At 51.9% G+C, this 12,602-nt stretch overlaps 7 protein-coding genes across 7 annotated transcripts; 4 read left to right on the forward strand and 3 right to left on the reverse strand.

Annotated features, from left to right (window-relative positions):
- Nucleotides 1-62: 62 nt before the first annotated feature.
- Nucleotides 63-853, reverse strand: GLOTRDRAFT_126632 (uncharacterized protein; the record flags this gene model as incomplete). The annotated part of the gene is made up of 3 exons (XM_007865212.1): nucleotides 63-110; nucleotides 164-328; nucleotides 389-853. The coding sequence occupies 3 exons, from the start codon at nucleotides 851-853 to the stop codon at nucleotides 63-65; spliced, it is 678 nt and encodes a 225-aa protein (XP_007863403.1).
- A 1,459-nt stretch (nucleotides 854-2,312) lies between these two features.
- Nucleotides 2,313-4,089, forward strand: GLOTRDRAFT_104069 (uncharacterized protein; the record flags this gene model as incomplete). Its single annotated transcript, XM_007865642.1, has 8 exons — nucleotides 2,313-2,515; nucleotides 2,571-2,639; nucleotides 2,697-2,729; nucleotides 2,786-2,871; nucleotides 2,921-3,022; nucleotides 3,076-3,281; nucleotides 3,340-3,368; nucleotides 3,423-4,089. The coding sequence occupies 8 exons, from the start codon at nucleotides 2,313-2,315 to the stop codon at nucleotides 4,087-4,089; spliced, it is 1,395 nt and encodes a 464-aa protein (XP_007863833.1).
- An 80-nt stretch (nucleotides 4,090-4,169) lies between these two features.
- On the reverse strand, nucleotides 4,170-5,249 carry GLOTRDRAFT_126634 (RWD domain-containing protein; the record flags this gene model as incomplete). The annotated part of the gene is made up of 7 exons (XM_007865213.1): nucleotides 4,170-4,327; nucleotides 4,390-4,564; nucleotides 4,634-4,768; nucleotides 4,822-4,952; nucleotides 5,011-5,076; nucleotides 5,130-5,163; nucleotides 5,217-5,249. The coding sequence occupies 7 exons, from the start codon at nucleotides 5,247-5,249 to the stop codon at nucleotides 4,170-4,172; spliced, it is 732 nt and encodes a 243-aa protein (XP_007863404.1).
- Nucleotides 5,250-5,359: 110 nt separating this feature from the next.
- On the forward strand, nucleotides 5,360-6,367 carry GLOTRDRAFT_110044 (uncharacterized protein). Its single transcript, XM_007865214.1, has 3 exons — nucleotides 5,360-5,782; nucleotides 5,858-6,033; nucleotides 6,096-6,367. The coding sequence occupies exons 1-3, from the start codon at nucleotides 5,410-5,412 to the stop codon at nucleotides 6,144-6,146; spliced, it is 600 nt and encodes a 199-aa protein (XP_007863405.1). The 5' UTR covers nucleotides 5,360-5,409; the 3' UTR covers nucleotides 6,147-6,367.
- Nucleotides 6,368-7,367: 1,000 nt separating this feature from the next.
- On the forward strand, nucleotides 7,368-7,628 carry GLOTRDRAFT_23493 (uncharacterized protein; the record flags this gene model as incomplete). The annotated part of the gene is made up of 2 exons (XM_007864616.1): nucleotides 7,368-7,482; nucleotides 7,540-7,628. Coding segments are annotated over 2 exons (204 nt in total), but the record flags the coding sequence as incomplete, so codon positions are not given.
- Nucleotides 7,629-8,663: 1,035 nt separating this feature from the next.
- On the forward strand, nucleotides 8,664-9,516 carry GLOTRDRAFT_37120 (uncharacterized protein; the record flags this gene model as incomplete). The annotated part of the gene is made up of 4 exons (XM_007864762.1): nucleotides 8,664-8,963; nucleotides 9,030-9,098; nucleotides 9,156-9,240; nucleotides 9,287-9,516. 4 exons carry the CDS (start codon nucleotides 8,664-8,666, stop codon nucleotides 9,514-9,516), a joined length of 684 nt encoding a protein of 227 aa, XP_007862953.1.
- A 518-nt stretch (nucleotides 9,517-10,034) lies between these two features.
- GLOTRDRAFT_56805 (cyclin-like protein) lies at nucleotides 10,035-11,453 on the reverse strand. Its single transcript, XM_007864837.1, has 7 exons — nucleotides 11,358-11,453; nucleotides 11,221-11,302; nucleotides 11,030-11,161; nucleotides 10,808-10,977; nucleotides 10,515-10,753; nucleotides 10,380-10,459; nucleotides 10,035-10,330 (listed from the first exon to the last, which is right to left on the reverse strand). The coding sequence occupies exons 2-7, from the start codon at nucleotides 11,287-11,289 to the stop codon at nucleotides 10,172-10,174; spliced, it is 849 nt and encodes a 282-aa protein (XP_007863028.1). The 5' UTR covers nucleotides 11,290-11,302; nucleotides 11,358-11,453; the 3' UTR covers nucleotides 10,035-10,171.
- Between the last annotated feature and the right edge of the window lie 1,149 nt (nucleotides 11,454-12,602).

Raw genomic sequence — 12,602 nt, forward strand, 5'->3', positions numbered from 1 at the left:
ACAATACTGATACTTGCTCTGGCTTCTCTGGATCGGGCTATGGGAGGCACCACAGCGACGTGTCACTTCGCGTGTGGCGCGTACCCCGCCCTTAACCGTTCAAGCAATCTCTGTCGCAAAATCACCGTAAGCACCACCGAAATTGATAGCGGAAAAGGCTGACCTCTATGTTGTTCCCCATGGACACGTTGCTAGAGTCGTACAAGAAGGATTCAGAATCTCTGCGTGATCGATCCTGTCCAGAGCTGCTTGCGGTCAATATGTCTGGACTGTGACTCTGTGGCTCGGCCCATGCTTGTGTCGTAGGCATCTTCAGCTTCGCCTTAAGCTATGCATCGTTCACCGCCGTTAACATCACATAGCCTTCATATTGAAGGAAGACACTCACCTCCTCATTTTCCTTTAACAAGAAAGCGATCATCTCGCCGTGCCTGTTGACTCTTGCCTCCAGTACGGTTGACCTGTCTTCAATTCCTTGTGTATCCGCCGTTTGAGTTTGTCTATAGTCTTCGGGGTCTAGGATTCGACTCCGCTTTCGCTCCCTCTCGTCGTCAGCGTGTCTTGATTCCATGGCAATCGTCTGGTTTGCCTCTTCCTGGATGCGCCCTGTTCGGTCCTTCACCATGTCCTGGACGAATCTACCTATTTCGCTGCAGACGTCCTCCCACAGGATCTGTAGTCTGACCTCTGCTCTTGCTGCGTCCATCTTCAGGCATTTGTGTTCTTCCTTTAAATGCTGGATAAGATGCGAGACAGAGACAGGTGCGTTGGCCGTCATAACCGACAGGCTCCTCTGCACTTCTCTGAACGCGTCAAGCTTTTGAGCACTCGCCTGCAATTTGATGGAAATCATCGTGATATCCGTGCTTGCACTTAAAATTCTCTATTAGTTAGAGAACCGGTATTTCTATGTGAAGACAGACCGCGCGATGCCACGGAGAGCTGCGTCAACACGCCCAGAGTTAGCGTTACGAGCTGACCTAGCATCTCCTGGTCCGGCGCCGACCCCACCTTCCCTCGGCCTGCCGTGAAACATACTGGCATTCCTGCGACCACCTTCAGTAACTCTGGGAGTAAACATGGTGCCCTCTTTGTCGGAGTTTAATCTCATTGGCGATTTTCTCGTATTCTCTCCAGTGTAGACATCCCGAGAATCGCTGCGGATAGATCTGTCCCGTATATTTGACCCCTACCCGTTTGATTAGCTGGATATAGAGAAACTATGAAAGCGGGGGACGCACCTCCGAATCCCTGGTCCTTTTACCGAGTAGCGGACTTGAGCCGAGCTCATGCACTCTACGGTCACCGAAACTGCGACCTCTGATGTTCCTGTCATCGTTATTTCTGACGTACGCTCGTCCCGGTTCATGAGAGTGATCTTGTCTCGGGTGGTGATCAGCCTCCGTATCTCTGTTCGTGCTGCGTCTGAATAAGTCGGACTGAGGGACGAGAGGCGAGATCCGCGTTGCTAAAGCGGATGGTGGTAATGTCGGGCCTTCAGCGACTTCTCTTTTGATCCTGGGTTTACGCAGGGCCCACTTTTCTTCGTCGGGGTGTATAAACCTGCGCAAAATCATGAAGTCGCCCCAGCCAAAGTCGGAGTCGCCAGTTACCTGCAACGGCGGCCGTCTGGACAGTATGGCCTCACAGGCCTCCCATCGTCATCGAAGTACTAGCAGGAATACCCTTTTCAGCCTATAAAACATGAGAGCAGCATCATAGCTTACTCGACATCTCACTGTTTTGAAGTTCGACATTATTATATGGCGAAGAGGGTTGAGAATGGCAAGGGGAGGGGTGACGACTTTATATATGCTGTTAACTGATAAAAGTAGGTTTCCGTCGGAATGGCGATAGCTTGCAGGAAGACGCTGTATTGGAAACGTCTGCGACGATCCATTTGTGGCTTGCGTCAGTCCGACCCATGTCCAGCGCGGTCCTGAGACAGAGCTTCTGGCAATAAAAAGCTGGAAATAAGTTTGACATAAGTATGAGCAGAGCTTGCGGTAGACGCGTCAGTAAGTATGCCAGAAGACTTGATTTCTTCAATGAACTGGAGAATGATAGTTCTCGTCGTTCCCGGTTGGGAAGGCGCATTCCCAGATTGAGCGACCATCCTCGGGACCGGCTATCGGGATAGCCGGAAGTTTCCTGGCGTAACCCTCGGGAGGGCATCATCTTGCGAAGTTCCATAAAGCAGCCCGGCATCATGCCATTGCGCAGATAAGTAACACATATTCTAGTCTGTCTCTGCTTCTGCACGCCACGTCGACTCCGGAAGGTCTTGGTGATATCCCAAGTGTAGCATTGGCATGGGCGCTATCCTCAGTCTTGTCCTCAGTCTCATCAGGCCGAAGTACACCCCGAGCCTGTATTTCCCAATCCAACCGGCTTACTTTGAATATCGGAAGGCTAGACATTCTAATGAGTCTATAAGGACGTCATTGAGAGATGTTGTTGAAAAGCATTGTCCGAGCTTGCTACGGGAGTATCGTGCCGTATGGTGGCTACCGGGGTAAGTCAGCCCTTACACATCGGTTGCCACAAGCCGTTTTAAACCACCGATGCAGAGGTCATGCACAGACAGGATACTGTGTGACTGGTGATTTTTCGCAGGTGGACAAAGTAAACTATGATCGGTGAGCAGGACCGGGAGTCTTTACACGAGTATTTGCTCACTACCGAGTCTTCCGCAGTAAGCTTCTGCGGTTAAAGGATGGAGGCACATTGTGGGTCATTGCAGTCAGGTTGGTAGCTGTATACTCATACGATAAGACCTTCCTAGAGGTCTGGACTTTACCCCACTGTCCAGTGAACGGACTCTTCCCGATGACACGCCCATAATCGTGGTTATGCATGGTTTAACTGGAGGTACGTGTATACGCCCCACCTTGCCGGTGCCCCGTTCAACGTGATGTAGGTTCTCATGAGGCGTATGTGCGATCCATCTTGGCCCCAGCATGTTCGTCCGTAGAGCAAGGCGGCCTGGGCTACAGAGCGATGGTGGTCAACTTCCGCGGTTGTGAGTCTACAAAATTTCTCGCTTCATGGTAGGTGTTAATTGTGGTATTCAAGGTGCTGGGACGCCCGTCACGAGCCCTCAGCTCTATTCTGGCGGCCACACCGACGATTTGCGCCAGGCGCTCATGTATCTTTCGAAACTCTACCCAGAAGCACCTCTCATCGGGTTAGGGTTCTCACTCGGCGCCAACGTCGTAGCTCGGTACCTTGGGCAGGAAGGCAACAGAAGTCGCCTGCTGGCCGCAGCTGTATTAGGATGTGTGCGTTTACTTAACCTCCGCTTATCATCCCGCACGTGCTGACGACATACTCTCGTAGCCATGGGATCTGGTCAAGAATAGCGAGAGGTACATTTATCTTAAATATCCGGTTGACTCTCCCAGTTCTGATCCAAATAATAGAATCGAAGGCGACCTTTTGTATCGCGAAGTATACTCGAAAGCTCTAGGCCAGAATCTGCTCAAAATGCTCAGAGTCAATGCAGCTCATCTCTCGCGGCTCGCGGCGCCACATAGCCCAACGGCCAAAGCGCTGGCCGATACGCTGCAGCTAGAGAGGCCGTACCTGAAACAATTCGACGCGAATTGGACGTGTCGCGCCGGTGCGATGTACCCGCCTTTTCCCATGGACTCCGCCGAGCAATATTACAAGTGGGCCAGCTCCTCGCAATATGTGCATGACATACGGGTTCCACTCCTGTGCATCAACGCAGGGGACGACCCGATTGTCCGTGATCTGCCGATCGATGAGGTGAGGAAGAACGGGTGGGTATGTCTGGCGGTAACGACGCACGGAGGCCACCTCGGGTGGTTTGAGAGTCCGGATAAAGGTGATCGCGAGGCTACTGGGTTCTTTGGCGTTAGGCGGTGGGTAAGGAAGCCGGTGATAGAATGGTTTAAGGCTACGGCAGAGCATTTGGTCGGGGAGCAGAGGGAGCTTCCAAAGTTATACGAGCAAGATGGATGGACGGTTGAGAAAGGTAGGGAGGATCTAGGATTTAGAGAAGTTGAAGGAGGTGGGAAAGTCGTGGGTGTCGAAGGGGAGGAGGGACTACTCTCCGGATTATAGACGTTGGAATAACTAGCATAGATGATAGATGATACAGGTATAGTTGTATCGCTTCTTCCTTGGTACATAGCCAACATAGATCAGTCGCTATCGCTAAAGTCGACATGCTCCTCCTCTTCCTCCTCTTCTTGACCTCTTCTTCTCTCGTACTGACTGAAGTCGACGGATACAGTGCCTTCCTCTGCTAAGGAATCATCTGTGGTAGCCAAAGTCTTGTCACGCTCGAAGAGTTGTCGGCCTGATAAGAAGGGACATATCCAGTAAGTACACTGGTTAGGTTGCGTGGGGTCCGGTACTTACCCGTCGGCCTTGTCTGAAACCTTTTGTACTCCTCGCGTTCCTTCGGCGTCATAGCCTTCAATCTTTCCTCCTCTTCCTTCGCTTTTTTCGCCGCTAGTTCTTGATCAAATTTCTTCTTCCACGCAAGGAAAGATTCACGTGTCACTGGTGTACCCCGCGTCCGGGCCTCTTCCGCCTATAACAAAAGTGACGGTCCAGTGAATTGTTGCACACTCGTGAGGTTACGACACGAGTAAATATTCACCTCGAGAGCTTGTCTCTCTTTCTCCGCCTCCTCCTTTCTTTGGCGCTCAGCCTTTTCGCGAACGACGTCGGATAGCCTTTCCCGTAGATGGGAAACTAATGTAAACGTCATCGCCATTCCTATATTTTCTTCTCCCTACGAGGGTGGTCGTCAGACACAGTCCGAGGGAATGTTGCCTCGTAACCCACGATTGTCCGTAGATCATTAAGTAGACCTTCAATATCCACTTCATCCAGATCTCCTTCTACAGGATCCAGGGCAAGGTCTGGAAGAACATCGGGATAGGTGTCTGGGTAGTGCACTTTCAGGGAAAGTAACACTAAATATCCTCGATCTCTCAGTCTTTGCAGGCTCGACACAGGGTAAATGATGCTCACAGCGGACATCTCCTTCTTGTGGATCTTCCGGTTCAACGTCCATCTGTATGTCCCTTTCCGATAGTTCTTTACATGAGTCTTAGTCCTGCACTACGATGGGGTAGAGAGGTGGCACGAACTCGAAAGTTCCGTAGGGTAGATCGATTCGAGCACCTGCACCAGAAATACTTAGTCTCTTGTATGATGTACATAGCTTCATGAATTACTTCAAACTCCTCCAACAACGCGTCAGAGGCCATGATGTGTGTGGGCTGGACGCCGCCCTGGCAATGGTCAGTCTTCGATCGTACACTGCTTGTTAGAGCCCGCGATCGTCAATTGCCGAGCATTCGAAATCTTGTCCATTTTTGACTTGCATCTGACCTCTAGCCTCTGGGTCAGTTTCCCAGTAGCTTAGATATGCTGTCCCCTCTTATGCAGCGCGTTGGGACAACTCTGCTAGGCGACGGAGCCTCCGGTTTTCAGAGATCATTACGCTGCAATACGACGACCGCGCTGAGGACAACATCTGTCAGGACATTTACGACTCCATCTGCGCCCTGGCTCCAGTCCCAAAGGCCCCCGCAGTCCCCATCTCGGGCTAATTCTCCTCGGACTGCCGGTTATTTGGCTGGTCAAGCGGCAGTATGGTCAACCATCATCAGCTCTGGCCGCTCTGGCAAAATCAGGCCATCCAATCCTGCGCCTTCGAAAGCGACCCCGGAAGAGATATGGAAGATCAGGCATGAATCCTTCATGGCAACGCAGCCTCGCATTGGCGATGCCTACTCGGGTGGGTGCTGCCCATTCTCTGCGTCTTTGCCGGCCATGACAGCATCTTCGCCGTTCTTATTACTGGTCAATACAGGTAGGAGTATACCAGTTATCAAGGGCGACGTCAACACCGCCTATTCCAAGCTCAATACTCGCCTCAAACAAAACCGAGTAAGATATGAATTGAGGATGCAGGAGCGACACGAGAAGAAGGGTGACAAACGGAGGAGATTAAGGAGTGAGAGATGGAGAAGACGATTTGCCCATGAGGTGTGGCTCTACTCTCACACGTGTCTCTCAGGCTTACTGACTGGCTTGTACCATCTGCGCAGGTTAGAAAGAAGGTACAGCTCGTGGAGGCCATTCGCCGGAGAGGAGCTTAGTGACTTGCTTGATGTATGAACGAGTCATGCAAACGAGAGGGTCTTTCATTCAGGTGCTGTGGCTATACTGTGTGGGGTTACCGTAAGGGTTTATGGATTGCCACTCTCTCATGCCGGACTTCGCTCTACGTTTATGTCGTCATCGTGGCTGTCGAGGCCTGAGAGAGCAGTGGAGAGTTTGAAGATGCATCCACCCGGGTGATTTCTAGCAAATCAGGGGCCTGCCTTTGCCGGTCTTGCCTGTCCCTCTGCTCTATAATCCCCTATGTCAATTCGCCAGTTTACTCTCCATCACTCCATGCTTCGGGCACCGTCGCCCCATGGTCGAATGGGTGTGTTGGTATCATATTCGAGGCCACATAGAAATCAGTGATACCGCAGGGCACCGGCCCACTTTGGCAACAGCGAAATACTTAAGAGGCATGAATGTATCATCTCTTCCCGTCTTTTATGATAATCTCAGCCTGGGTGTGCAGGAGCCGGGGGGAGACCGAGCCCACAAAGCGATGAGTCACACCCGTTTCCAACAACACGAGCGAAGCACGTTCTCTGCATCGCGCCGTGCAGATACAACGTGTTCTCTGGCCGACAGACTGCTGGCAAGGGTCTTGCTTCTAGCCTTCGGTGACGGCGATAGGAAGTCGCTGACTAGGGGTCATGACTGCGCACATGGGTCGGCTGTTCGCGGACTCATGGAAAGCGGGTCCGTATTATCCATAAACGCGGCCGCGGTCAAATGGAAACGAGGCCCATACGGTCAACACCACGGTACGGATCAAGCATACTTGCCGTAGTTCAAGCATATTTCACTCTAAATGCCATACCATGCCTCGAGCGCCTGCAGCTGGGAGGGTCGATATTATCGAGGTGTGCAATATACTGGATCCTGCGTACCGATTATTGCCGGTATGGCGGGTCTGGCATACCATTCATGAGGGGCGGGGTGCGCTGATTAGGGCCGTACGGGGATCACAGGAATAGCCAGGCCGGTAGAGACACCTCCTTAAACTGTGCCCATGCTTCAGGCGGCACGTCCATCCGCCCCCCATAAAAGCGGGGACGATCTTCACCGCACTCCATTCTTTCGAAGGTGAAGCTGGTCTTTACACCTACTTTATCTCGACGCCACGAAAGCAATATGTGCCATAACGTCGGTTATTTCTTCTGCTTCAGCTGACCTGGTAGTATCCATCGCTAATGATCTACCATTCTCGTTTAAAGATTATTGATGGTCGATGGCACACATTTTGCGGGCATTTCGTGGGCATTTCTACCCATCGCCAAGACTGCCAGAAGTCCAACTGCGTTTTCAGCAGACGACATTTGCATCGGACAGGTCTATAGCCTGGACATAGCTTCCGTCGAGATCTGCACTAATGTATTTGGTATATAGGATGCACGTCTCGATCTTGCATTCGACTCATGGATGTCCCAGTGCGTAATCCTATCAGGATCAGTCCCAACCCATGCCCCGCCTGTACGATGCGTCCTGGAAGTCACCCCTTTCCACTGGTCGAGGAGAGGCGAAACTAGATGGGCTTGGCAGGATAAGCTGGGCGTCATGCGATACGAATGATCTGATCACTATGATCCTCGTACCAGAGGTTATGACGATATGCACTAAACGAATAGATATTAATGCCCTTGAGTACGAGAGTATACTTATATAGAACCCCCTGTAATGTAATATACGTGCCTATGTATTTCCCTATTGCATGCGAGACGTTGGTCTTGTGAATTATAAGGACGGCATGACAGAATTGCGAGACAAGGTCAGCTTTGTCTCCAAGTCACGAGAAGAAGAGATAAGCCGCGATGCGGCTGATAATACATGGACCCACATCTCCATGAGGCAGGCGTGACGCGTAATGATGCTACCGTCACATGTGGCGAAGGCTTCTGACCTTGTTCTACTTCCGGTTTGCGAACAATAGGCCAGGAGACATGATCGTAACCACTTAGAAGCTCCCTAGTGTGCATATAAGGACATTTAAACGGGCCTTCTTTGCATACATTTTCCGCCCATCCAAACAATCAATCAGCGCACCTCCTCAGGCTACTACCCTGGCCATGTCTCCTCGACGTTTCAGGACTGGCGGCGTGGACATGCGGGCCGTCGACAACCTGCGGTTATATCTCCAGATGGCTGTCTTACCTCCCATATCCATCTCACGTACTATAACCAACATGCCTCCGGAAGGACACAAAAGCCATGCGAACTTCATATCCGTTCGGCCGGAGAGGTCGCGCTTACTAGCAGAAATCGAACATCTGAGGCCCCATGACTTCCTGGATATAACTACAGGGTGTAAGCAGATCTCTAACCAGTAGGGAACGATTGAAATAATTATCTGCTGCAGTCCTGGACTACTGTATCCCCTTCCGGCCCGTGGAAGCGGATGACGAAGATCAAGAGCTAGGAGAAAGTATCTCCGTCCCTGCTGGCGCCCTCTTCGACATCCCAAAAGTAAGACTGAAGGCCGCCTCCCAAATATCGGGGTAAGCTTGATTGTGAACATGCGTGAATGGTTGTTATTCACTGTACGGCATAGTATTGCGAATTGGCTCGAACAACTTCCACTGCAGACGGCTCAAAGAGTCATGCATGTCGTTTGGCCACATACAATCGAGTGGGAAATACAGCATGAGAAAAGTGAAGATGTCGACAATGACCTCTTCCAGTATTTCTACTGGTCCCAAAGTGCAGCCAGTCCAATGCGGGAACCCAACGTAGCGGAGCGTTCTGTGGTGATTGCCTTTCAACCTCCATGGATCCTGTCGCCACAGGACATACAAAGCTTTGTGAAACTGAATTCGGTCCGTACTTGTCATCGGGTGATCATGAAGTGCATCTTCCCAATAGACTCTCATCGGATCTATTAGTTCCCGTCCTTCGAAATGGTTGAGGAGCAAGACAGATACTATCAGAGTGCACAGCGCGTTTGGGCTAAGGTTAGTTGGCGTATACTGGCCCATCGAGTGTTCCAATCTACCCGCCAATCGTTGTAGGTTTGGGATGTATGCTTCAACAAGCGATGCCCCTGGTTCGTCCTGTCATCCGGCTGTGACTGGGTCTTTGGTGCATTCACACCAGGTTTGTATCACTTGGCCTTATTTACCCCACTACTCAAATCCTGCAGGATGGACTAGAGCATTCGTATCCCCCGTCATCTCTATGACTCAAGACAACCCCAGCCCGCTTGAGTGCCTGGTTTACTGGCTTGCATCCGCCAATGGAATACCTAATGCATGGATGATCCCGAAGGTGGGTGAAAGGCCACTGAACACCACTGTCGAGTCGCCGTGCATTGCGTACGACCTCCTGCCTCACGACTCCGAGGGCGCCATGGAGCTTGCGCTCCTGATCTAGCATTCTGGTCCTCGTCCTGAATGTCACCAATCTCACGTGCTCTTCTTTCTTCCTAAATGCGTAGGTGCCTGAACCTGTTCACCGATTGCCACCGGATCTCTTAATAGCCTCTCCTGGGGTTAGACTGAGCTATGCTGAGTCGGAATCGGACTGGGACGGAAAGAGTGAAGGTGAGTCGGTCGGAGCAAGTTGCGTGGCAAGCGGGCTGATTCTTCTTCTCACGAGACGCCGCATCGTCCGCCGGCGTCGCGCGCGATGACGATGAACTCACCGACGTTATAAGCTGGGATCCGGCCGATACCATCAATAGGGGTAAACTGCCGCCTCCCATCGCTGTACCAGCCCCTGCACAGAAAGTGTACGAGCGACTCCGGGAATGGCAAAACCGGGCGATACCAACGAACCCGCGCGCCAGCCCAGCACCCTCGGATGCATCAGACGATTCAACCTCGTCAGAATGGTCTACGTATTCGAACCGGACGGTCATTGGCAAGCCTCGTGAAGGCAAGTGGAATGATGGAGGCGAGCCGTAATTAGCAGTGCAACAGAGCAAGTCGACAGATAATGTACAATGATGATACACTAGGGATCCATGGACGGGATACATAATATTGTACATGCAAGAGATAATCGAGACAATCATTCCTCATCTCAGCTATCCCACGGGTTTCCATTCCTTTGACGGGGTGTTTCCGCCATAAGAAGAGTTGGGGGTTCTGCCCTGCAAAGCAGCATCCGGGACGTTGGTGCTGCTACTTACTTGGGCGAACGGTTGGTACAGCGGCTTGCGCGGGGAAACCGCTGGCGGCGTAACCTTAAAAACATGTTTAGAGGACAGCGCAACTGGAGATTATCGAACGTACCGCGACTACTGGCTGTAGGTATTCCGCGGAACCGGAGACATCCTGCGCATTGTAAAATTCTAAAAGGATCGCCAGTGCATCTGATCGAAGTCTTCAGTTGAGCTTCAGGTAGTGGCATCAGATTCACGATCGCACCTGCTACACCCGCTAATTCCACTTCGTTGAAAGCAAAATGCTCTATCGCAAAACGCGAACCATTTGGTGAGGTGGCCTTATGCGAAGGTGGCGTAGGCAACGAGGATACCGGAGCCGGAGAAGACAGCCGAGCATCCAACGACGCAGACTGAGGACCATCAGCCACTCGCTGAGCCAGAATATAGCATGCAGCGGCCACCACTCGAGGAGGATACAAGACGCAAAGCGGCGTGCGGTATCTTGTCTCGACAAGGCAGTTAGTAACGTCTGTCGATGGAAGTGCTAGTACTCACGAGTCGTTGGCAAAACTCCAGGCATACTCTTGGACAACAGGCTCATCTGGCAGAGCATCAAATAGGTCGACTAGCTCGGCGTGAGGGTTGTCAACCACGAAATCAAAACATAAGGCCTCCAACAGTGCCTCCTCAGTCTGGAGAATCATGGTCTGGCATAATTCTACCTCCTATTACAAGGTTGAATTGAGCACGTATTGAGGAAAAGCCTTGATTGCATACACTGCTGTCCGACTGCACTTGGCTGGCATCGGCTCCTGTGACCTTCATGTGGTACACTTTGGCTACGTCGCGTAGCTTCCTGCCGCACTCCTCTGTCTTTGTCGCTAGAAATATGCATGAAGCGGCAACATCCTGAAAGCACGGTATCATAGCGTAAATGGCGGTATAAAGAAGGCAAGGCATAATCGCACTTGTCGATGATAATCCTCCATGGAATAACGCATGTAAAACCGATGGAACCATGTGGCAGCCGTGTACATTGCAGAACATGGCCTGAAGTGAATCATTCGGTGAGTTTGCTGGGCCGCAAACGTCCGTATACGCTCACAGAGCTAGGGATGTTCCCAGCCGGAACAGAAACTCGACGCCTCTTGCCCGATCATAAAGCTCTCTCTCCAGGGCTATGCCTGACGTCTCTGCACTTGGTGTCGCACTCAGAGCAGTGAGCGGAAAGAGCCATTGTGAGGCGGTCGGTGAGGAATAGCCGATGGCACCCATAGCAAACGTGTTTTGCAGCTGTAAGGAAGCCAAGCCACTGGCCTCGCAGGCTGTGGCGCAGCGAAAGCTTCCAGCACAGGTCTTTGTGGCGGCCACGTGGCTCACCGCCAGAATCCCGAGACAAGATCGTCACGCAGATCCACGCAGGCTTCCGCAATTCGCTCGACTTGAAGCACCTTCCGCCTGTGCATACCTGACAAATGTAAATGTCGCACAAGCTCCCTGCTACTACAGCAACTATAACAGCTCGCATGTTATGTGGAACCGCGGACCGCGATCGTCTTTCATTCGACATGGCGGTCTAAGCCGACCGGGATTTACTCCATCGCGCTTGGTGCGTGTTTGTGTCTTGTGGTGCTTCCAATATTACTCGGCTAGATAATTTGTGAGTTCTCATACGAATGTAGCTACTATCCAGACTACACGACGTACTCGGTGCTCGGTTCAATCCAGGCGTCCCGCGTCCTGCGCCATTCAAGCCGCTAACAGCCCGGACACGGCGTAGGTTTGCTGGTAAAGGCGAAATATTTCTCACAGTTCTTTTTGTGCCTACGGCCGTACAGGGGACACCTGACGCCCTACAAGTTAAATTTCCCTCGCTTGATTACTTGCTCCTTCCCGCTGGCTAGGATCACGGAGAAGTCTTCATTTGCGGGATCCTCCCCGCCCCCGAGCTGGCGGGGCTTGTTCTCGGACTATTGTTGACTGCGTACTGCGCTATATCCTGGCTCCTGGAGCTCGGGTTCCCTCAAAGGCGTGTTCAACACATGCGCGGAGAAGAAGCGTTCGCGCCTGACCTCGGACATACCCAGGCACAACCCGATTAACCGAGAACTGTTCGCACAGCTCGTAGCGGAAGATTCCAGAGTCGATTGTCTTCCGACTGCTGTTCCACAAGATAGGGAATAGTTAGTGTCCAATCACTGCCGTCACTTGGACAGGGATTGGCGCATACGACGTTTTCAGTGGCCCACTAACTGAAGGACTGTGGGAGATCGATATCATGAGTCGACATCCCGAATACCTACTGGTGCCGTCGTTGGTCAACGTAGTGCGTCGTACCTGAACCTCGGTA

This window comes from Gloeophyllum trabeum (genome assembly GCF_000344685.1).
Source record: "Gloeophyllum trabeum ATCC 11539 unplaced genomic scaffold GLOTRscaffold_00003, whole genome shotgun sequence".
Lineage (NCBI taxonomy): Eukaryota > Fungi > Basidiomycota > Agaricomycetes > Gloeophyllales > Gloeophyllaceae > Gloeophyllum > Gloeophyllum trabeum.

Excerpts from the sequence above, each read along its gene's own strand:
- GLOTRDRAFT_110044 (XM_007865214.1), top strand. The coding sequence starts at position 5,410 with ATGCTGTCCCCTCTTATGCAGCGCGTTGGGACAACTCTGCTAGGCGAC. Across the intron at positions 5,783-5,857 it reads CATTGGCGATGCCTACTCGG|GTAGGAGTATACCAGTTATC; the intron begins GTGGGTGCTGCC and ends TGGTCAATACAG. Across the intron at positions 6,034-6,095 it reads GAAGACGATTTGCCCATGAG|GTTAGAAAGAAGGTACAGCT; the intron begins GTGTGGCTCTAC and ends CCATCTGCGCAG.
- GLOTRDRAFT_56805 (XM_007864837.1), bottom strand. The coding sequence starts at position 11,289 with ATGTACACGGCTGCCACATGGTTCCATCGGTTTTACATGCGTTATTCC. Across the intron at positions 10,754-10,807 it reads TGGAGTTTTGCCAACGACTC|ATACCGCACGCCGCTTTGCG; the intron begins GTGAGTACTAGC and ends TGTCGAGACAAG. Across the intron at positions 10,331-10,379 it reads ACCTACAGCCAGTAGTCGCG|GTTACGCCGCCAGCGGTTTC; the intron begins GTACGTTCGATA and ends CATGTTTTTAAG.